This window comes from Mauremys reevesii, linkage group 1 (assembly GCF_016161935.1).
Source record: "Mauremys reevesii isolate NIE-2019 linkage group 1, ASM1616193v1, whole genome shotgun sequence".
Taxonomy (NCBI): domain Eukaryota; kingdom Metazoa; phylum Chordata; order Testudines; family Geoemydidae; genus Mauremys; species Mauremys reevesii.
The window spans coordinates 348,740,274-348,762,412 of record NC_052623.1 but is presented as its reverse complement, the minus strand read 5'-3'; the positions used below and the strand labels follow the sequence as shown (position 1 = coordinate 348,762,412).

The 22,139-nt window shown below is 44.6% G+C and overlaps 1 protein-coding gene across 4 annotated transcripts; it reads left to right on the top strand.

The window, feature by feature from the left end:
• The first annotated feature begins 6 nt into the window (after positions 1 to 6).
• On the top strand, positions 7 to 14,137 carry ATP5F1C (ATP synthase F1 subunit gamma). 4 transcript variants are annotated; one of them, XM_039519561.1, is made up of 11 exons: positions 37 to 154; positions 881 to 941; positions 1,492 to 1,526; positions 4,440 to 4,571; positions 7,505 to 7,709; positions 9,103 to 9,246; positions 9,743 to 9,807; positions 10,240 to 10,395; positions 12,126 to 12,222; positions 13,200 to 13,237; positions 13,985 to 14,137. In XM_039519561.1, exons 3-10 carry the CDS (start codon positions 1,508 to 1,510, stop codon positions 13,204 to 13,206), a joined length of 825 nt encoding a protein of 274 aa, XP_039375495.1. In that variant the 5' UTR covers positions 37 to 154; positions 881 to 941; positions 1,492 to 1,507; the 3' UTR covers positions 13,207 to 13,237; positions 13,985 to 14,137. The 4 variants fall into 4 exon arrangements, with proteins under 4 accessions (XP_039375492.1, XP_039375493.1, XP_039375495.1 ...); XM_039519558.1 differs by lacking the exon at positions 881 to 941 and having other exon boundaries at positions 7 to 154; XM_039519559.1 differs by lacking the exons at positions 881 to 941; positions 13,200 to 13,237 and having other exon boundaries at positions 7 to 154.
• The last annotated feature ends 8,002 nt before the right edge of the window (positions 14,138 to 22,139 follow it).

Genomic DNA, 22,139 nt, shown 5'->3' with positions numbered 1-22,139 from the left:
GCCGCGAGACCGCTCTTCGCCCCGCCTCTGTCGGTCGCGGCGCGTGCGCTGTGCGGCGGCTCTGACCTTCAGCCGGGCGGCAGCAGCCAGCAGCGGGGAGAGGCGCCGCCATGTTCTCCCGGGGAGCCGCGGTCCTGCTCTACCAGCCGCAATGGTAACGGGGAGCGGGCCGGGTCTGCGGGTGCCGAGAGGGGGTGGGGACGCGGCGTGGGAGGCGCGGCGCGGCGGCCCAGGGAGCATCGGGCCTGGGGACGAGCAGAGGGCGGCCGGGGCTGAGGATAATGGGTGGGGGGGCTGGCCCCTGGGTCGGGGTATGGGGGGGGCTGGCCCCTGGGTCGGAGTACGGGGGGGCACCCGAACACCCCAGTACCTGGCTCTCGCTAGGTCAGTGAACAGGCCAGGGGGCTGCACCAGGAGTGGCCCAGTTCCGGCCCCTGGGCGCTCCCCTTGCTCCCTTCCCCCCAACGCGGTCACATCCAGGGGAGCTGGAGTATCGGGGCGACGCCCTGAGCCTCGGCCAGGCCAGGCCCTTCTCTCTGGTCAGACCCCCCTGCTGGGGAGAGGAGCTGTGCGCAAGGTTAAGGGGGGGGGGGTTCGCAGGGCTGGTCTGTAAAGCTTGGGGAGGGGGGCTGCTCAGATAAGGAGGATTTTACCGTAATGTAGCTTGAATAAAAGCTCGCTTATCTGGACGTTGCTGCTGCTTTAACCTACCAGGGAAGACAGGTTCACTGCCCCAAAGACCATACAAGCATGATGGATGAAATACAGATTAAAGAAGGTGGTGGGACGGAACGCAAAATCCAGTCCAATTTGTCTCACATTTTGTTTTAAATGTTTTTCTTTTAAATTTTAATGTTAAATTATATGAATTAAATTACAGGTCTGTCAGGTGAAGCATGTGAGCAAGTGGACAGTTAGTGGTGGGAGGCCAGCTGAAAGAAGTGAGTTTATAGGAGCGGGGGTTATAAATTTTAGGGTTAGATGAACGATGCCTGGCAAAAAAGAGAAAAGCTAACCTGCCCTTGTATGTGACAGAGGCTGCAAACATCGCAGTGATCTTATCAGATACTGAAGGGAGATATCATCCATTTACTCATTAATTAGCATAGATGCCCTTGTATCTTTTGAAATTATGGATGTCAGTTTTCTCCCATCTCTGAGATTTCCTCCCTGCTATCCCCTGTTTATAGCTGACCATCAATAACAGTTTCTTCTGGATAGTGGGTACTGTACAATGCTGTATGATACATTTAATCAGCATTGCATAGCAATAAAGTATAAAACAAAGATGTGCTCTGCATGGGAAGAAAGGAAAAAGAGAAAATATGAATAAGGTGCAGAATATGAATCAACATAGAATGAAGTGTGTTATTAAGAAGCAACAACCCACTTTTACATTTGCAAATATAATTCTCTCATCTCTGGAAAATAGGAGACTGTGGTGACTTGTTGGAGTAGCACTTAACACACCATGTTTCTGTTAATTTTCAGGGGCCAAGTCAGAAATATGGCCACTCTAAAGGACAGTAAGTACTTCTGATTTGTTTATAATATGGTAGGAGATGGGAGGAATGGGGTGTGTTGCAGAGGAGCAATCTTAAAATGCAATATTCACTCAAACTGTAATGGTCTCGATTCAGTAAATTGATTATGAAGGAAAAATTTCTCTGTTTTTAAATTAAAAAATGAGGACTTGGAGGCTTTGAAGTTGTGTTGGTTAGGAGACCAGCTCTGCCAGATGGGAGACTTGGTGATAAACTGTCTAAAATGACAGTCATAAGAGGGTCTTCACAGTCCTGTGTTTGCAGAAGGTACTTAAACAGAAAAGCTCCATTAATGGCATCCAGTTGGTGGTGTGGGTAGACCAGAATAAGGGTATGTAACTGAAATTAAAAAAGGCAACTGCATGAGTAGTTTTAAACTAAATACAAGAAATCAGTTATTTTTCATATGCATATTTACAAAAACGAAGGACTTTGAGAAAAGGCTGCTGTGCCTGCCTTTAACTTTATTTTATTTTCCAAACCGTAATATTGTAGTTACTCATTTTAGTCATTTAGTTGCTAAACTTCTTTCTGAAAATGGCAAATTAGTGTCATCATAATATTGGGACTAGGTGGCACAATGCATTAATAAACTCATACTCCTCCAACCCTCCAAGTAAAGTAAGGTTTAAATGTATACTTGATAAACAAGGGTAAACTAGTTTCAGCCAGGACCTGATTCTGGAGGGTCAGCGCTCCTTGTAACTTGTAATCACAGAATCACTTGCTGACTGATCTGTGTTTGGGAGAGTAACCTGGCAGTCACCGATTAAATTGTAAAGAGAAGCTGCTTACACTGTGACCATTTCTAATCAATGCTGTCAGCATCTTGTTTTCATAAGCATGAATTTACCCATAAATAATCAGTCTTCCTTCAAAAAAAGACAACATTCAATAAAAGGTAAATGTTTTTTAAGGAAACTTTGTTTTAAAGACACTATTAAGTTAAAAGTATAACTTGGGACCAAATCCTTGCTGATGTTTTTGCTTATTAAAACAAATAATTTTTAAAAATTGAATTTACTTTTCTCTGTTTCTTTTTGTAGACTTTGTGTATTCCTCTCACTTTGGACAATAAAAGCAAACCTGTCAGTTTTACTTGTTTTTCATCTTATCAAATCACTCTTTTAGGTTTTCATGCACTAGTAAAGTCTTCCAATCTCTATCACAAATAATGCAGGGGAATTTAGTTAGACTTTGTCTTTTCCTTTTCCATTTCTTTCAGTGGTTTTTTTTTATTCATAGTAACATTTCTAAAAGTCTTGCCTTATATAAAAATGTGCTTGCATTGCCAAAATCTAAACTTGGGACCAAATTTGACCGGACTGTATGTCTTTAAAATACAGAGCTGTATTTACTGCAGGGAATAGGCATGATGACTTGAGAGGGGCATTCATACAAAAAAGGTAGAGACAGAAGGGGAAAAGTAAGGCCTACATGAATATGGAGCTTTAGCTTAAACCCCGACTGCATCAGTTTCTGTTTTTGGAGCTATGAAAAATTTCTCCTCTGTAGAAAGAGTCTGTTCTCCAGGTAAATGCACTACAGGGTTAGTTCTATACACATTTATTTAGGAACATAAGAATGCCCACACTGGGTGAGACCAATGGTACATCTAGTACAGTGCCCGGTGCCAATGCTTAAGAGGGAATAAAAGAACAAGGCAATCTTCAAGTGATCCATCCCCTGTCATCCAGTCCCAGCATCTGGCCCTCAGATACCCAGAGCATGGAGTTGCATCCCTGACCATCTTGGCTATTAGCCATTATGGACCTAGCCTCCATGAATTTATGTAATTCTTTTTTTAATCCAACTATAGTTTTGGCATTCACAGCATCCTCTGGCAAGGAGTTCCATTGGTTGACTGCGTGTTGTATGAAGAAGTACTTCCTTTTGTTTGTTTTAAACCTGCTGCCTATTAATGTGAATGGGTGACCTGTAGTTCTTGTGTTATGTGAAGAAGTAAATAACACTTCCTTCTTCACTTTCTCCACACCATTGATGATTTTATAGACCTCTATCATATCCTCCCTTAATCTCCTCTTTTCCATGCTGCATAGTCCCAGTCTTTTTAATCTCTCCTCATATAGAAGCTGTTCCATATCCCTAATCATTTTTGTGGCCCTTCTCTGTTCCTTTCCATTTCTAATGTATCGTTTTTTGAGATGGAGTTACCAGAACTGCATGCAGTATTCAAGGTGTGGGCGTACCATGGATTTATGTAGTAGCATTATGATATTTTCTGTTTTATTATCTATCCCTCTCCTAATGGTTCCCAACATTCTGTTCGCTTTTTTGACTGTTGCTGCACATTGAGTGGATGTTTTCAGAGAACTGTCCAAAATGACTCCAACATCTCTCTCTTGAGTGGTAACAGCTAATTTAGATGCCATCGTTTTTAGGTGTGTTGGGATTATGTTTTCCCCAATTACTTTGCATTTATCAGCATTGAATTTCATCTGCCATTTTGTTGCCCAGTCACCTAGTTTAGAGAGATCTCTTTGTAACTCTTCACAATCTGCTTTGGATTTAACTATTTCGAGTAATTTTGTATCTACAAACTTTGCCTCCTCGGTGTTTATCCCTTTTTCCAGATTATTTATGAATATGTTGAACACCATTGGACCTGGTACAGATCCTTGAGGGATACTGCTATTTATCTCTCTCCATTCTGAAAACTGACCGTCTATTCCATTTATAGGAAAAAGTGGAGCGCGCATTCTGTCTAAATTACTACTTTTATTATTTTGCTAGTTTAAACAGAACTGTAAATGTAATCCGTAATCTCACTTGAATTTTTTTATATTGTCATCTCTCTCTCCCTATCTTATAGAAGCTGATTAATTTGTGACGGCTAGAAACTTTAGCCCAATTTTAACCCTCAAATGCTTGTAGTTACCAGGCGTTTAAAGTCCATCAAGAATATCCAGAAAATTACAAAGTCCATGAAGATGGTTGCTGCAGCGAAGTATGCCAGAGCCGAGAGGGAACTGAAACCAGCTAGAGTGTATGGAGTAGGATCCTTGGGTAAGAGAAATTGTTTGTGTGGTATCTGACATAAGAATTGAGGGGAAGAATTTCAATAAGATTTGTGGTCCTAAATCCCCTATATGATTATACTTTCTGGGGGAGACTGTCAAAAGGAGAATCCATATCTTAGAGACGATGTGAATATTAAATATTTTTAAATTAATTTTCTGTTAGCTTCCCTTAAATATTATGTCCTAACTTGTACAAGGTTTTTAGAAAACATAAGGAAATTTTTGCTCCCCGTCTATGTTTATAATGGTCTTTTGGTTTAGCTCGGAAACAGCGACACCTAATCATTTGGGGCCCACCTCCTCTCTTCTCTTGTCCTCTTTCTGCACTCGTGTGCCTGTTTGGTACATCTTCAGTTTAAACTTTGCTGTTACTGGTAAACACACTATTGCAAAGCATGGGGAAGAGCATGCACCTGAGCCACCTTTGGAATGATATACAAGACTAATGCATCAACACAACAGTGAAACTGACTAGACTCAGAGCACGGCCAAATGCACAGGAGTAAACCATTATTTAAAAAGTATCTTTCTGTGTCAGTTATAATAACCTTAAGGGTTAATTATATCATCAATAGGCAGACAAAAGTGTGACTAGCGTGCCTTTAGAAATGGTTCTAGTCAGAATAGGTGCTAATATGTTTAGTCAGTGTCAAAATGTCTCTTAAGAGGCCTGGTCTACACTATGCGTTTAAACCAAATTTAGCAGCGTTAAACTGATTTAACCCTGCACCCATCCACACAAAGAGGCCCTTTACATCGATATAAAGGGCTCTTTAAACCGATTTCTGTACTCCTCCCCGACGAGAGGAGTAGTGCTGAAATCGGTATTGCCATGTCGGATTAGGGTTAGTGTGGCCGCAAATCGACGGTATTGGCCTCCGGGCGATATCCCACAGTGCACCATTGTGACTGCTCCGGAAAGCAATCTGAACTCAGATGCACTGGCCAGGTAGACAGGAAAAGCCCCGCGAACTTTTGAATTTCATTTCCTGTTTGCCTAGCGTGGAGCTCTGAACAGCACGGGTGGCGATGCAGACCCAAATCCAAAAAGAGCTCCAGCATGGACCGTATGGGAGATGCTGGATCTGATCGCTGTATGGGGAGACAAATTTGTTGTATCAGAGCTCTGTTACAGAAGACGAAATGACAAAGCATTTGAAAAAATCTCCAGGCTACGATAGACAGAGGCCACAGCAGGGACTCAGCACAGTGCTGCGTGAGAAGTGTAACGGAAAGCCAAAGAATCAAATGGACGCTCATGGAGGGAGGGGGGACTGAGGACTCCAGCTATCCCACAGTCCCCGCTGTCTCCGAAAAGCATTTGCATTCTTGGCTGGGCTCCAAGTGCCTGAAGGGTCAAGAACATTTTCCTTGGTGTTTCAGGGTGTATGTCGTCAATTTACACCCTTCCCCCCTCCCCCCCAAAGAAAAGGGGGAAAAAATAGTTTCTCGCCTATTTTTAATGTCACCCTATGTCTACTGCATGCTGCTGGTAGACGGGGTGCTGGAGCACTAAACAGCAGCATCCTCTCCCCTCCCCGGTGGCAGATGGTACAGTACAGAAGGACTGGTATCCGTTCTCGTCGTCAGCCCGTGAGTGCTCCTGGCTGGCCTCGGTGAGGTTGGCCGGGGGCGCCTGGGTAAAAATAGGAATGACTCCCGGTCATTCCCAGCAGATGGTACAAAAGGATTGGTAATCATCCTCATCATAGCAACTGGGGACTGAGCTCCATCAGCCCCTGCTCCCCCCTTTCAGGTCTAAAGAAAAGATTCTGTACTGCCTGGATTATCATAGCAGCGGGAGGCTGTGCTCCTCTCCCCCCCCCCCTCCCTTTTAATGTCCTGCCTGGACTATCATAGCAGCTGGAGGCTGCCTCCCCATCATTTTATCTCACTAAAGTCGGTGTTTCTTATTCCTGCATTCTTTATTACTTCATCACACAAATGGGGGGACACTGCCACGGTAGCCCAGGAGGGTTGGGGGAGGAGGGAAGCAATGGGTGGGGTTGTTGCAGGGGCACCCCCTAGAATGGCATGCAGCTCATCATTTCTGCGGGATCTCTGGGGCTCTGACACAGAGCGGCTGTGCTCTCTGGTTCTCTAGTACATTTGCCCCATATTCTAGGCAGGACTGACTCTATTTTTAGACAAAACATAAAGAAGTGAATGACCCAGGGAGTCATTCCCATTTTTGTCCATGCGCCCCTGGCCGACCTCAGCGAGGCCAGCCAGGAGCACCCATGACAGCAGCAGACGGTACAAAAGGATTGATAACCGTCATCGACAATTTCCAAATGCAAACGGTGCAAAATGACTGATAACCATCATCTCATCGCCAATTTACAATGACAGACGGTGCAATAGGGATGGTAGTCGTTTCTGCTACCTTGCAAAGGCAAATGAATGCTGCTGTGTAGCACTGCAGTACCGCCTCTGTCAGCAGCATCCGGTACACATACGGTGACAGTGACAAAAGGCAAAACAGGCTCCATGGTTGCCATGCTATGGCATCTGCCAGGGCAATCCAGGGAAAAAGGGCGCAAAATGATTGTCTGCTGTTGCTTTCACGGAGGAAGGATTGAGTGATGACATTTACCCAGAATCACCCGCAACACTGTTTTTGCCCCATCATGCATTGGGATCTCAACCCAAAATTCCAATGGGCGGGGGAGATTGCGGGAACTATGGGATAGCTACCCACAATGCAACGCTCCGGAAATCGACGCTAGCCTTGGTACATGGACGCACACCGCCGAATTAATGTGCTTAGTGTGGCCGTGTGCACTCGACTTTATACAGTCTGTTTTACAAAACCGGTTTCAGTAAAATCGGAATAATCCCATAGTGTAGACATACCCAGAGACATTGCTAGGGATGAATATGCTTGAATGCAACTTTTCCTACTTTTTTTTTTTCCAGCTCTCTATGAGAAAGCAGAAATTAAGGTCCCTGAAGACAAGAAGAAACACCTCATTATTGGTGTGTCCTCTGATCGTGGTCTTTGTGGTGCTATCCATACCTCTGTTGCTAAGGCCATAAAAACTGAAGTTAGCACCCTCTCAGATGCAGGGAAAGAGGTCATGGTGGTTGGAGTAGGTGACAAGTTAAGAGGCCTGCTTCAAAGGTAATCTTTGAGTAGTAATGCTTTAAATCAGTGGTCTTCCACCATTTTACGCCTAAGATCACTTCTTGAATTTAAGGGCAACCCAGGATCTGATCTGCTCTGCTCACTCCATTTCCCCCTCCTCCCACCCCGGTCGCTCGCTGTCCCCCACTCTCACTCACTTTCACTGGGCTGGGGCAGGGGGTTCGGGTTTGGGCAGCGGTGCGTGCCCTGGGATGGGGCTGAGGGATTCACAGTGTGGGAGAGCTGAGCCTGGGGCAGGGGGTTGGGGTGCAGGAGGGGGTGAGGGGTGCAAGCTCTGGGAGGGAGTATAAGTGCAGGAGGAGACTCTGGGCTAGAGCAGAGTGTTGGGGTGCAGGGAGTTGTGGGCTGCTGGCTCTGGGAGGGGGTTGGGGTGCAGGCTCCCGCTGTGGGGCACTTACCTCGGGGGGCTTCCGGTTGGCAGCGCAGTGGGGCTAAGGCAGGCTCACTCCCTGCCTTGGCCCCACTCAGGCACATCGGCCCCTCCTCCCAATCACAAGCCGGGCCACCTTGCCATCCAGCAGTGCACCACGCCACTCCTGGAAGGCGCCATCGCACCCCTCCGGCTCCTGGGGGGTGGACACGTGACTCTTCATGCTGCCCCTCTCTGCAGGCACTGCCCCCGCACCTCCCATTGGCCATAGCTCCCTGTTCCCAGCCAATGGAGCTGCGGGAGTGGTGCTTGCAGGCAGGAGCAGTGCACGGAGACCCCTCCCCACCGTGCGAGCCCACAGGGGTGTGCTGGCCGCTTCTGCGAGCGGCATGGGGCTGCGGCAGGCAGCCCCGTTATGTTGCCGCGGCTGGAGATCGTGATCGACTGGTAGAGACTCCAGAATCAACCAGCCAATTGCGATCAATGGGTTGGTGAGCGCTGCTTTAAATTTTCTATAGTAGAAATTTCAGGGCTATCCTTTAATAAACAGCTTGGAATGCATAGGCTAATTTATTTTTAAATGGCCGTGGAAAAAAAATCAAGGTTCTGTAAAACAAATTCCTGCAATTATGCTAAAGTTCTTTTTGCTGAATTGTGTTCTGTGTTAATTGTTGCACTGTACTGAACTATGTTGGAATGAGAATGTGATTGCTGACAAGACTCTCACTATTGTAAAAGTTAGAGGTACATCTCATGAAGCTATTCCAGTGAGCCAAATTTTAAATAAATAAAATTCCTTTCATCTAGGCCCCAATCCAGAAAAGCACTGATGCATATACTTAACTATAAGCACACCAGTAGTCCCATTTAAAGTCAGTGGGTCTATTTGTGTACTTAAAGCAAAGCATGGGATTAGGTGTTTATCTAAATCAAGGCCCATAGTTGCGGTCTACAATAGCACATTGGCTCGGGTTTTACACGGGCTTGGTTTTATTTTAGGACACACAATAAACATTTCCTGGTGACATTCAAAGAAGTGGGAAGGAAACCCCCCAGCTTTGGAGATGCTTCAGTGATTGCCTTAGAGCTGCTAAACTCTGGATATGAATTCGATGAAGGATCTGTCATCTACAATCGATTCAGGCAAGATAAACTGAGACTGATCTTCAAATGTCTTTCTTTTGTTTTAAGAGTGCACAGAAAGGAGTGGGATGGAAGGTTTTATGTAGACTCAGACAATATATGGAAGTGGTATGTTAGTCCAGTGACGACATCTGAAAACTCATGGTGATCTGACATGCTGAATTTTTTGTTTTAAAGAGGTCAAGATTTCAAACATCATAATACATGTGTAAACTTAGATGTGCTTTAACAATTACTGGAAAGCACATACCTGCCAGGAGCTATGTTCTGGGTTCTGTTCTTTATTCCTGTTATAGTTGATGGTGTTACAACAAAAGTAGTATAAGAAGTTTTCTGTTCTTGGTTGTCTGAGGTGTCAGCTGTTCACCACAGCACCACGGAACGCTAATCTCAGATTTTGGAAAACAGAAGTTTTTCATCAATTTTTAGATTAGAATTACAGTAGAGACTTTTTTTACTGTAATAAAGATCTTTAAAAATAATTTGTCTCATGTAGGTCTGTCATCTCCTACAAGACAGATGAAAAACCTTTCTACTCTCTTGATACAGTTGCTGGTGCTGGTAAGTAGTAAAACTAACTATGCCGTCCAATGCAATGAATAAAACTCTTGAAAGACCGTATATCTCATGGTCCGTCAGTTAGTTGTCATAACACAGCCCCATTTTGCTTACATTTGCCTGGTTGTGTACTTAAATGTCTGGCAATCCAAGGATGTCATTTGTGAGGATGGGATTTTTAAGTTAAGTTGTTCTGGGTTTTTTTACTACCACATTAGCATAGTTTGGGATTTGGCCTCTGTTGACAGGGACTTGATTTTGCTTGTTTTATAGCAAACAAGATGTTGAAATTAAAATAAAATTTGATTTCAGTGTGAACGAGGTTGGGTGCTAGGAAGCAAAAACATGTCAGTAACTTTTAATGCCACAGTATCTTCAGTAGGATGTGACTAGTTTTGGCAGGTTTTTAATCTCCACTCTTACCTATTCTTACAGAAAGCATTAGTATCTATGATGATATTGATGCCGACGTGCTGCGAAACTACCAGGAGTTTACATTAGCAAACATCCTTTTCTACTCTCTGAAGGAATCCACCACCAGCGAGCAGAGTGCCAGAATGACTGCTATGGACAACGCTAGCAAAAATGCTTGTAAGAATACTCTTGGGGGTGTTTACAGGACTTGAGCAGTCTAGCAGGATTAACCAGAAGTTCACCATCTCGCTTGTACATTTTCAGTGTTTGCTATTCTAGCCCATCCCCCTACTCTTCATGTCCCACAATCCTAGTTGCTATCTCTTCAGCCAATACAGCCCTTCCAGACACATCAGCCTTACTCAGTACCTAAGAAAAAGAGGCTGCTGCTCAGTGACATTATATTCTTGGTACCCAGTTCTCTTGATATGGAAAGCAAGAGGCTCTGGCGAGAAGTGGAATGCAGGATTCCTGTGTAAGAGTGTAAAGTACTGGGCTGGCCCTATGACTGCCACGAGTACTTTACGCTTTTTCAGTGTCTGTTGAGTTGAGATTTCAAAAAGCTCCGTGAACTTTTAATTAAGCCTCTCAAACCCATTGCAATTACGGTGGCAACAATTTTATAGATGGGGAGACTGAAGCAAATTTTTAAATATCTTACCCAAGGTCACCCAGCAGGTTGCTGGACAAGCAATAGAGTTTAGGAATTGAATCAATTTTTTTTCCCCTACTCTGGCCACAAACACTAAGTTTTTGGACTAAGGTACTGCAGTGTGGCAAACGGGGTGGAACTTGCAGCCATAGGTACTTTTTGGATGACTTAATTAAAAAAAAAATGCTAACTAAAATATTATATTATTTGATCAGCTGTAATTTAGACCCATAGAGTGAGTGTGTGTGTGAAACAAAATGGTTTTGCACAGCCTAAGATCAAGAGCTTCTATGCTTGCTTTTTTTCTTTTTGTTTAATTCCAAGGGAAAAATTACTGTTTGGATTTATAAAAGCAGCGAAGAGTTCTGTGGCACCTTATAGACTAACAAACGTATTGGAGCATGAGCTTTTGTGGGTGAATACCCACTTTGTCAGATGTTTGGATTTAAACCTCTCCCTTTCAGTGTTTGCCACCCAAACATTTCATCATTATGCTGGGGCATCAATCAGAAATGAGACTCATGTGTCCATTTTTATTGTCTAAGCTGAGTGCAAAGCAAAAAGTGAGCAATCGCCACTAATGAGGGAAAGCAAATAGCTGTCAGTTTTAGTACGCAGAGGTAAGGATGTTTTTAAATATGCAGTCACATTGTGCAGGGAATAGCACAGTGAATTCAGAAAGCCCCTATATGTGAGGGAGAGGGGAACAGAAGAAGTTTGGGTACATTTCCTTGCTGGCCTCCTTCTCTCAACATATGAGGGAGGTCCAGCTCCAGCTCCAAGAAGGAATTAATGGGAGACCAGGTAGATTCCCAATTAGACATTTCTGCTGGTCAGAACAGTGGTAACTTGCTTACACAACTGCAGCTTTTCCTTTACAATATAGCTACCCATGGGGAAGCCCATTGCAGCACAGCTACGGGAGACTGAATAGCAGATAGTGAGGTCTCATACTATAAATACTAGATTGCTTTAACAAATTACACCACATTGCATTCACTAGTTTGAGGTATTATAATTAAAGCTGACCTTCAGCTGACAAAATAAGGTACCAGAATACATCTTGGCATGCAGTACCCTTTATTTTTCCATTCCTTGGTGGTTAACAATATTTAGTAAATTGCAATGGGTCGCCCAGTTGTTGGTGTGAATTAACAGTGTTGGACAGTGGTCTGCTCAAGTAGATCAGAGGGAAGTGTATCTAATTTTTTCCATTTCCAGATTCTGCCATCTAAATTTCAATTTTTATTTGTAGCTGAGATCATTGACAAATTGACCTTGACATTCAACCGTACCCGTCAAGCTGTCATCACCAAGGAGCTTATTGAGATCATTTCTGGTGCTGCTGCTCTGTAAGTATCTGTGTAAATATGCAACAAGGCTTTTCACTTAAATTGTTTTAATGTTCAAATGTCCTGCTTTTTACCTTGTATTAAATAGGTAGGGTGGAGGAACAGCTGTTCTAAGACTAAAAGAAAAAATGATGCATTGATACTTGAAGAGTTCTTTATTCTGCTTTAACAAATTCCAATGACTGGTATGATGCTTAAAGCCTGCATTCAGCTCAAATTTTGCCTCAGCAACTGCTGGCTGGTATAGAAGATTCTGTAGCCATGAAGCTGCATCGTGTTCATGGGAAGTGGCTCTTTCCCCTGCCCCTCCCCATCTTTGAGTGGACACCCTTGTCTTCCCCATTCTATGGGTGTAATTACCTGGGCCTTTTTTCATCCGCCCTTGGCTCAAATAGCCCCAAATCTCTCTCTGGTGTAGTGTAGATTCTTGTTTTGGGCAGCCTACATAGCAGATTGGCTTTTCTTCTGTATAGATCAGCCTGCTGCGTAGGTTAGAAGGTGAGGGATAACTTCTGTTGGATGGAACTTTAGCTTGTTGAATGTAAATGCGCATTTTAATGAAATAAAACCAGTTTAGCTCTTGTGTGTTTTGCTGACAAATTACCAAACTTTGCCACTCTGCTAGGAGCTGCAGAACACTGCACTATGGGTGATAAGAGGTGGCTGTGCTTAAGCCCATATAATTGGTTTATTTGCACAGAATTAATTTAAATTGCATCTAATCAGCAGATTAGACTTGTGTTCTAATTAAAGATATAGATCAATGCATTCATAACTAATGTGTGTACAGAAATGGCAGAAAACAGCTTGTGCCACAACTGCATGTGTGCGTGTTTTTAATGAACTCTTTAGTTTGTATTTAATTTGGCTGCTCAGTGACACATCCTTGGTTAAATCACAAGAATAACTTTGCCTTAGTTTGCATGAGTTGCTTCTTAACCTGCTTGTTCTGTTTTTTCCCATAACAACATTACCAGGGGATAATCGGAAAGCAAGTTTCAGCTAAAGTCAAGAGGTAAAGTGATGAAGTAGAAACTAGATTCTTCCCAAAAAAGTGGTTTGGCACTGATGATCCTGAAGCAGTTAATGAGAAATATGTCTGAATTTCAATATAGAAATCTGAATTTTAAGTGCTCCCTTCTCCTAAACTTTTGGAGAAATTGTTTGGGGAGTGACTGGCAAGGGCCCATCTGTAATTAGAGCGTAGATAGCATCTTGTCAACAGTGGTACCATAGAAAATTGATTTTAAACATCAGTATTGCTCTACGCTGCCACATATATAACAGGCTTATAATATTGTGCCTTATGGTTCTAGAGAGCTTTAATACACATAATGTGTGAGGAAAGGGAATGAACTGAAAGTGATCCATACTTCACACAATGTATACAAGTCCACAAATACTCTGACCCTATTTATGGTTTAATTCAATGTCCTTGAGCCACTGAACTCACTTAAATAATCATTCATTTTAAATGTTATAGCACCATAAGCATGCACAACATTTTACAAATACACAGACAAGACACTGTCCTACCCGCTGAAGAATTTACAGTAGTAGGAATATAGAAATTGATATTAAAAGGATTATGAAAGAAGTGGGTTTAAAGAAGAATTAGGAGGACAGAGAGGGCATTTGAAGTGAGAAAACTGTTAAAAGCTTGTGGGCCAGCATGAAAAGACAGTGGAGATAATGTAATATGCACACTTAAAGCTACTCTTGATATGTGTGTAAACTTTAAATATTTCTTGTATTTTTATAGGTAAAGAAACGAGGAGCTATTCTAGAGAGTTGGTTTAACCTGCTTATATCCATATTGATAAAACTGTTGGTCCATCATTCTGTGAAGAATTAATGGGGAAAACCTGAAAATATTTGTAAATTATCTTACAATAAACCACCTACATGAAACAAACGTTCTTGTTTTTTCGTCTGTGAATATCTAAATCAAAGAGAATCCATTACTTTTTGAAACCAGCTCTTTACTGCTTTTAATCTGTTTATGGTGTACATAGTGTGTATGTGGGTTTTCCGTAGAGAAGCACATGAAATGTTATTCAGGGCTTGTCTACACTTAGCGGGGGATCCATGAGTGGCGATTGATGCATCAGTGGTCAACTTAGCAGGTCTAGTCAAGACCCACTCAATTGACTGCAGATCACTCATCAACATCTCGTAGTGTGGACCCCCCAGTAAGTAGATCTAAGCTACGTCGATTTGAGTGACACTATTCACATAACTCAAATTGCGTAGCTGAGATTGAATTTCCCCTATAGCGTAGACAAGGCCTCAGAGAACAAATTGTCTATATAATCTGGCATTCTCAAAGAATATCCAATGCCTCATGTTTCAAAAGAAAGTGTAAAGTCTGGGTAATGCATCTGTTCAGTAGCCTAGTGCCATAAGGAAACATGCAATTCACTTTGCATCATATTATACTACAAAGTTGGGGTTTTGTTCCTTTTCCAATAAGGTGCATAACCAATCCTGTCCCTTGGATCTTATATTCTAAAACAAAAACAGTTCTGAGTGGCAGATGTATTATCTCAGTGGTGGGTTTTTTAATAACTTTAAAATACTGTCTAGAGCAGAGGTGGGCAAACTACAGTCTGTGTGCCACATCTGGCCTGTGGGACTCTCCTGCCCTGCCCGTGAGCTCCTGCCCTGGGAGGCCCTACCCCGCTGTTCCCCCACCCTCGCAGCCTCAGCTTGCCCCGCCGCCGGTTCAACACTCTGGGCAGCGTGGCTGTGAGTTCTTGTCAGGTGTAGTGGCGTGGCTGGCTCCAGCCGGTCAGCGCGGCTGCCTGTCCTGGGCTCTGGCCACGCCACCAGCCACTGGTGCTCCAGGGAGCGTGACATGGGGGAGTTGGATAGAGGGCAGGGGAGTTCGGGGTGGGAGTGTGTATAGGGGGCAAGGAACAGGGGGGGTTAAATGAGGGAAGGGGTTCCTAGGGGGGCAGTCAGAAAGGGGAGCGGGAGTTGGATGGGATGGCGAGGGGCAGTCAGAGGCAGGGGTTCCGGGGGCGATCAGGGGGACAAGGAGAAGAGGTGGTTGGATGGTGAAGGGGTCCGGGGAGGGGGGGCAGTCAGGAATGAAAGGAAGTGTTGGATGGGACAGTGGGGGGCAGTCGGGACAGGGAATGGGGGATTGGGTGGGACAGGAGTCCCAGGGGGTGAGAAGCAAGGGGGGTCAGATAGGGGGCAGGGGTCGGGCCTCCCCTAACCGGCCCTCCATACAATTTCGGAAACCTGATGCGGCCCTCAGGCCAAAATGTTTGCCCGCCCCTGGCCTAGAGCTATGTACTTATTCATTTTATTAGTCAATAGTGTCACTCTGAAAGGAGAGTTGTAATTGTGAGAAGGAATTTTGAGAGGATTGCAGTTTGATGAACTGGGGGAAAGGTGGTCCAAACGTGTGGGGGTGGCATGAAAGAAGGAAACGGCAGTGACAGTACAAGATCAGAAAGAAATGACAGAATTGTTGACAGAAGCAAAGCCTTGAAGATTAGAATTGAATCTGAGGAGATTCCTGTTCAGCCACTCTGCACATCAGTTTGCACTCTACGTGCAATCAGTTAATCAGTTACAGGTTACAGGTAACCTAAAAGGCAGGAGAGGAAGCCAAAGAGACTTGAACAGAGATGTGCTACTGAGTGGCAAAGGAAGATCTTAACTGAAATGTTTGGATAGCCAAGAGAGGGACAATGTGGGAAATTGGAATGCCAGAGATGAACAGGTTTCAGTGATCAATGCAATTGATTAATTTGGAGCAGATTTCACATTTTTTAAATGATTAGTGTAACTTTTCAAAACCGTACTTAAGCTGGTGGCCATGTTTGCTGTGTAACCAATTGCAACTTTGACTGATGACCCTCATAATTGGCAACTTTAACAAGTCCCAGAGCATTTTCTGTGTGTGTTTTATATAGCAGTCAAAATATGGTAGGCATTTTAGTCATGTGGGAAGAGGAATCCCTGACCTGAAGGCTTACAGCCTAAGGCCTTGATCCATTTATGCTTAAGTGTAACTTTACTCATGAGTAGTTGGCGCCTTTCTTTTTTCCCTCCCCAAAACCAATGGCTAATTGCCTGTTCCTTGCCCCTGTCATTAGTTAGCTGAGCCATAACTGCTTTCAAACTGCAATCCGAAAAGCAGAGTCTAGAAAACTTTGTGCTGCAATTGCTTTACTTATCTTGGGGGGAGGGAACTATGCGGCTGCTTAAATGGTTGGCAAATCAATTTCAGGAGTATTCTGATAGCTGATCCTCTACTTTTCTCTTTAACGTCTGTCTCTTGCCTTTTCAAATAGTAGTAAAATACAGTGGGACATAGAGTAGGGTTTATAGTTAGGTTGAGATTTAGACCCCACAAATCTCAATATGAAAATTCTCCCACCACGAGCACCTGTTTCGCTGCAGGAACTTGGAAGGAATGGGTTTTTTAAAAACAAAAACAATGTTTTACTTGTTTTTAATGTTTCTGTTGCTCTGTGTTTATTATAAACAAATACAAGAATTAAGATATAGTAAGAATCTTAATTGTGCAAGGTTGTGGCATGATCAAAGGGCTTGTGCTGTTCTCAAAAACCTAGTGGTCAGCAATTTCCACTCTATTTTCTCTAGAAAGTGCCTATAAAATGAGGCCTCAGTGAGATTAAAAATGGAAGTAGTTGCTGTTCTGGTACTTGCACAGGTAGGACCAACCTCTTAAAGCTAGTGCCTTCAGTTGGATTCCCTTTGGACTATAAACTAGCCCATTCTATTTCCCCTAACCACGCATCCTACTAAATCAAAACTTTGGTAAGCAAATAGCCCTTGCAGCATGACCGAAAGGTTAATAAACTCGGTCTCTGGTGGACAAATGAGGGAAGTGAAGGAATCCTCATTGATGATTAACTGTAGAAAGCTCTGCCACCACCAGCCACCTAAACTAGCTGATTGTACATTTCTGTGGGTGTAGCAGAACAGATGAGAAGGACAAAAAGCAGCTGCTCTGTGAAGAACACTATGGACTTAACAGAAAGGACTAGGGCTCTAAGACTTCTAACCATCCACTAGATATCCATTCCAGTAAGATTGGGGGGGTTGCTTTTGTCCCTCATGTCCCCTACTCTATAAGTTGGATCTGTTGTCATAAAAAGACATGATGTCTTGCTTTCAGGAACAGTGAATATTTAACAGTATAACTTAATGTGTGTTTCACAGCACCCAGAACACAGTACTAAGTGAACAGTGCAAAGAAACTATTGCAATAAGCATATATTGCGCTAGGTTGGGGTATATCTTCCACCCATTCTTAATTTTTCTGTAATTCCCCGTGCTGCCTCCTTAGCAGCAGTTATCTCTTTAACTGATCTTGTTAAATCACACAAGTGAAAGCCAGTGCTCACAATAGGAGACCACCAAGGAAAATCCCAGTGCTGTCCAAGACGTAGTGGTGATGAGGCAGGTGCCATAGGTTCTATGGCAGCAGTACTAAAGAAATAACAAAGAGCTGTTCTAGGGGGCTGTCTTAGGCCTGGTCTCTACAGAGTTAGGCTGACGCAAGTCAGCTTATGTTGACCGAACTCTGTAAGCATCTACACCAGGGGTTGCCAACCTGAGCCGGAGAAGGAGCCAAAATTTACCAATGCCAAAGAGCCACAGTAATGCATCAGCAGCCCCTCAACAGCTCCCCCTGACTCCCAGCGCCTCCCACCCACCGGCAGCCCTGCTGATCAGCATCTCCCCATCAGCTGTTTTGTGGCGTGCAGGAGGCTCTGGAGGGGCAGGGGGAGGAGTGAGGGCACAGCAGGCTCAGGGGAGGGGGCAGGAAGGGGTGGAGTGGGGATAGGGCCTGTGACAGAGCCAGGGATTGAGCAGTGAGCACCCCCGGCACAGTGGAAAGTAGGTGCCTGTAACTCCAGCCCCGCAATCGGTGCCTATACAAGGAGCCACATATTAAGTTCTGAAAAGCCCCACTTAGCTCCGGAGCCTCAGGTTGGCCACCCCGATCTACGCTAAAATATAGTTTCCCACTAATGTAACTTACCCACTACACCGATTTAACTCCCCCTGCATGAGAGGCATAGTTCTTAAGTCAATGTAGTTAGGTCAACCCAGTGTCCGTATAGACACTGTGTTGCTGCCTTTCAGAAAATACCCCCAATGCTCCACACTGGCAGTTAAATACAAATGCTCCTGGTTGGGGACACAAGGAAGGTAGAATGGACCAATTCAACTACTGTGGTGGCTGTATGTTGGCGTAACATAGGTCAACTTAATTTTGTAGTGTAGCCTTGTCCTTAGACAAAACTGAAGACCAGTGTACTTCCACTATTTAAAGATCTGATACCACTTCTTGTTAGAAGTGTTTAAACCTAGCGTCCTGGCCAAATTCCAACTTGGGTAATTATATTCTCTCTATACATAATTTACGGTCTTCCCCTTCCGTGGATGGAGATTAGCAACATGCACAGAAAAGGGAGGGTTTTGAACTGCAAGGAACTTAGTGAGTTCTTGCCTGAGGTAAGGATCTATGGATGTCCCATTTTCCTTTCAGGACCAAGGGAGTCGTTGCTTCCTGGATTTGATGTTTTGGAGGAAAGGCCACTTCCTGGGTTGGACAGAAGTGCAGGCAGGAAAGCAGAGTGGATGGGGATCTCCCTTTGCACAGATTGCTGCTCCTGTACTATGGAAGAGAGAAACAAAAGGAAGAGGAACTACATTTAGATAGTATCCTGTATACAAGTAGAAGAATCAAAAAGCAAGATAGAGATTACACTAGGACAAGCCCACCGCAGGAGACCTGTCAGAAGGTGTGTGTGTGTGTATGGCAGAAACATACAGAGAGATTATAGAGGAAGGGGGAGAAAAAGGGTCTTCCTACAAAACCCTTCCCAGATTTCAACACAATGGGGTTCCTACTACTTCCTTGAGGGATGAGTCCCAGCCTAGTACATCTCACTCTCAAGAGGTTCTTCCCAATATTAATCTAAATGTCTGTCTCGATTTTGGCCCATAACTCCTATGTACCACTCTAAGGCCCCAATCCTATGAAATGTGAGCACAGGGGTTTGCTGCAAAAAAGGCTAATGCAATTTTAAGCTGTGTATTCAAAGTTACGGAGCACCGAGTACCCTGGGTATGAATGGCTTTGGTGCAACTGTAGCTGGGATGTTGCATTCCATTCCAGAAATTGCATCACTGCAATAATATTGACAAACTGGGGAGCGTTCAAAGAATGGTAATAAAAATGATCAGAGGGCTTCATCTGAAAGGAAAAATTTAAAGGAAGGAGGGAAGGGACACAGTAACAGTCCATAAATATTTGAAGGTTATTGAAACCAAGGGCTGAGAGGAATTATATAGACCCCAATCCTGTAACTAGTTTCTCAGGACCAGGCCTCTATTCTCTCATAGAACACCACTGAGTGCAGAATTAGGATGGATGAAAAAAGTTGTCAACTCTTATTTTCATGAAAAATTGGAGTTTTGACAAAAACTTTTTTTTCTTTGCAAAATGCATCTGCTTTCCATAGAAAATTTCAGTTTTTAAAAAAAATAAATAATTTTAAAAAATTGATTCTGAAATGCCTCCAGACTGCCACATGGGAATTGCAATTCAGATTCTCCAAGGTCCCTTTCTCTGTAGGTCAGGTTTTCCAGCTGAACATCTCCCAGGATGCACACTGCCTCTTCTTTCATGAGACCATGGTGCATCATGGGAGATGTGGTCTGATAAGGGAGCCCAGCCTATAGAGGAGAATGGCATTACAAAGCATCTGAACCACCACTACCATCAGACACCACAACAGCATTTCCAACTCAAAATATTTCGTGTTTGTTTTTTTGCTGAAAACATGGGTGGGAGGGAATTGCTCATTTTCCAGACAGCTCTACCTGCAAATGATTCCCTAGGTGTCCCTTTCACCTCTCCTATCCAAGATTTAGCCATTCTTTTCATATATAATTGTTTTACTCTTTCCTCTCAGTGAAGCCCCCTGATTATATTTACTGCTTCTGATTTTAGGTTTTAACCAATAAAACACCAAGCCAATAAAAAGAAAAACAATGTTTATCCAATAAATACCAAGAAAACACTGGAAATAGTTACTTGTATATAAGGTTTAATCTACCCAGTGTTGTAATGCCGAGTATAGGGGTATGGTATCTGAAGTGCACTAATTGATCCATCTAGACCGTAATGGCATGCTTTAATATAATGCTGTTTGAAACAGTACTATGTTAAAGCACACTAGGAACCATTACAAAGATTACTCATTTCAGTATATACTCCAGTAATGAGTAATATATACAGTACACATTGGATACCTACATAAAATGCAAAAATTGGTAAAGATAACCTTCCCAAAATTAAATAAATTGAACTGAAATAACAGAAGCCCTAATTATATTTGTTACTCGTCTCTGAACTCTCTCCAGTTTGTTAATACAATTATGGTGATATGGTGCCTGGAACTGAATACACTATCTTGGGTGCAGTTGCATTGAAACTGTAGTAGCAAGGCAGGCTTCAGCACTGACAACTTTAGTTGTCCCATGATACTTCGTGCTTTTCTTAACCCAGCAGCTCCTGATGTCAACTGATTACCTGAAAATCTGTGCTCACTTCAGAAAAATAAAATTGCTAGCTCTCACAGTTGGTGTGCTTCCTAACCACTGTTGGCGTGCACCCCCAGTCCATAAGGCAAATATAAACAAATCCAAAATGCCTTCTTTTTTAAACGGCCATGATTTTGAGGACCAGACTGAAGACTTTTTTTAACACTTGGGGTTGGTGCCACAGCTCCTCGCACCATGCTAACGTTGCACTGACATCCTCCAGTCAGGGCCGGGCAAGGATGTTTCACGCCCTAGGCAAAACTTCCACCTTGCGCTCTCCCCCCGCCCGTTCCCCTGCCCCGAGGTGCTCCCCCCCTTGCGGCAGCTCCCCACCCCCCACCCTGAGGCACCCCCCCCGCCCCAGCTCACTCCTACTCCGCCTCCACCCCGAGCACGCCATGGCTGCTTGACTTCTCCTGCCTCCCAGGCTTGCGGCGCCTAAGCTGATTGGTGCCGCAAGCCTGGGAGGCAGGACAAGTGAAGCAGCTCACCCCTGCCCCGTCTCCGCCCCCAGCACACTGTCGCCGCTTCACTTCTCCCGCCTTCTAGGCTTGTGGCGCCAATCAGCTTAGGTGCCGCAAGCCTCGGAGGCGGGAGAAGTGAAGCCGCCATGGCATGCTCGGGGAGGAGGCATGGCAGGGGTGAGCTGGGGTGGGGAGTTCCCCTGTGTGCCGCCCCCCCCCTTACTTGCTGCAGGTGGCCTTCCCCGCGCCACCCCTGCCCCAGCTCCCTCTGCCTAAATGCCAACAGCGACTGGGGTGGCCGAAGACCTGGCCGCCGCAGTCGCTGCCGAAGAAAACGACGCCCCCCCCCAATCCCAGCGCCCTAGGCGACCACCTAGGTTGCCTAAATGGTTGCACTGGCCCTGCCTCCAGTTGCACTAGCCCTTTGAACGAGGAGCACGTGTAGCACCTTCGAGACTAACAAATTTATTTGGGCAAACTTCGCTATCCACTGTCTTTTCCAGGGGACGCTTCTACCCGGGCTGCAGCTCCCCATGTCTCTCCCCCCTCCCCACCCCACTGTCTGATCGTTCCCAAATGAAGGGAGTCGCTGGTATTTTCCCAGTTTAATCCGAGGCTGTTAATTCCCCTCCCACCATGTTTCTAAAACTTTCACTTGACCAAACTTTTCTCTCTCCCTTTCCCCATCCCCATTGCTGACCTCCCCACTCCCCCTCTCCACAGGCCTGTCTCGCCCCACCAGCCCCTCCCTCCTCCAGAGCCAGGCCCCGCTGGAGCCCAGAGCAATCGATAGACCGCCCGCCCCATCGATGCGCTCGGCGGTGGAGCGGCGCGGTCTGGGCCCGGCCG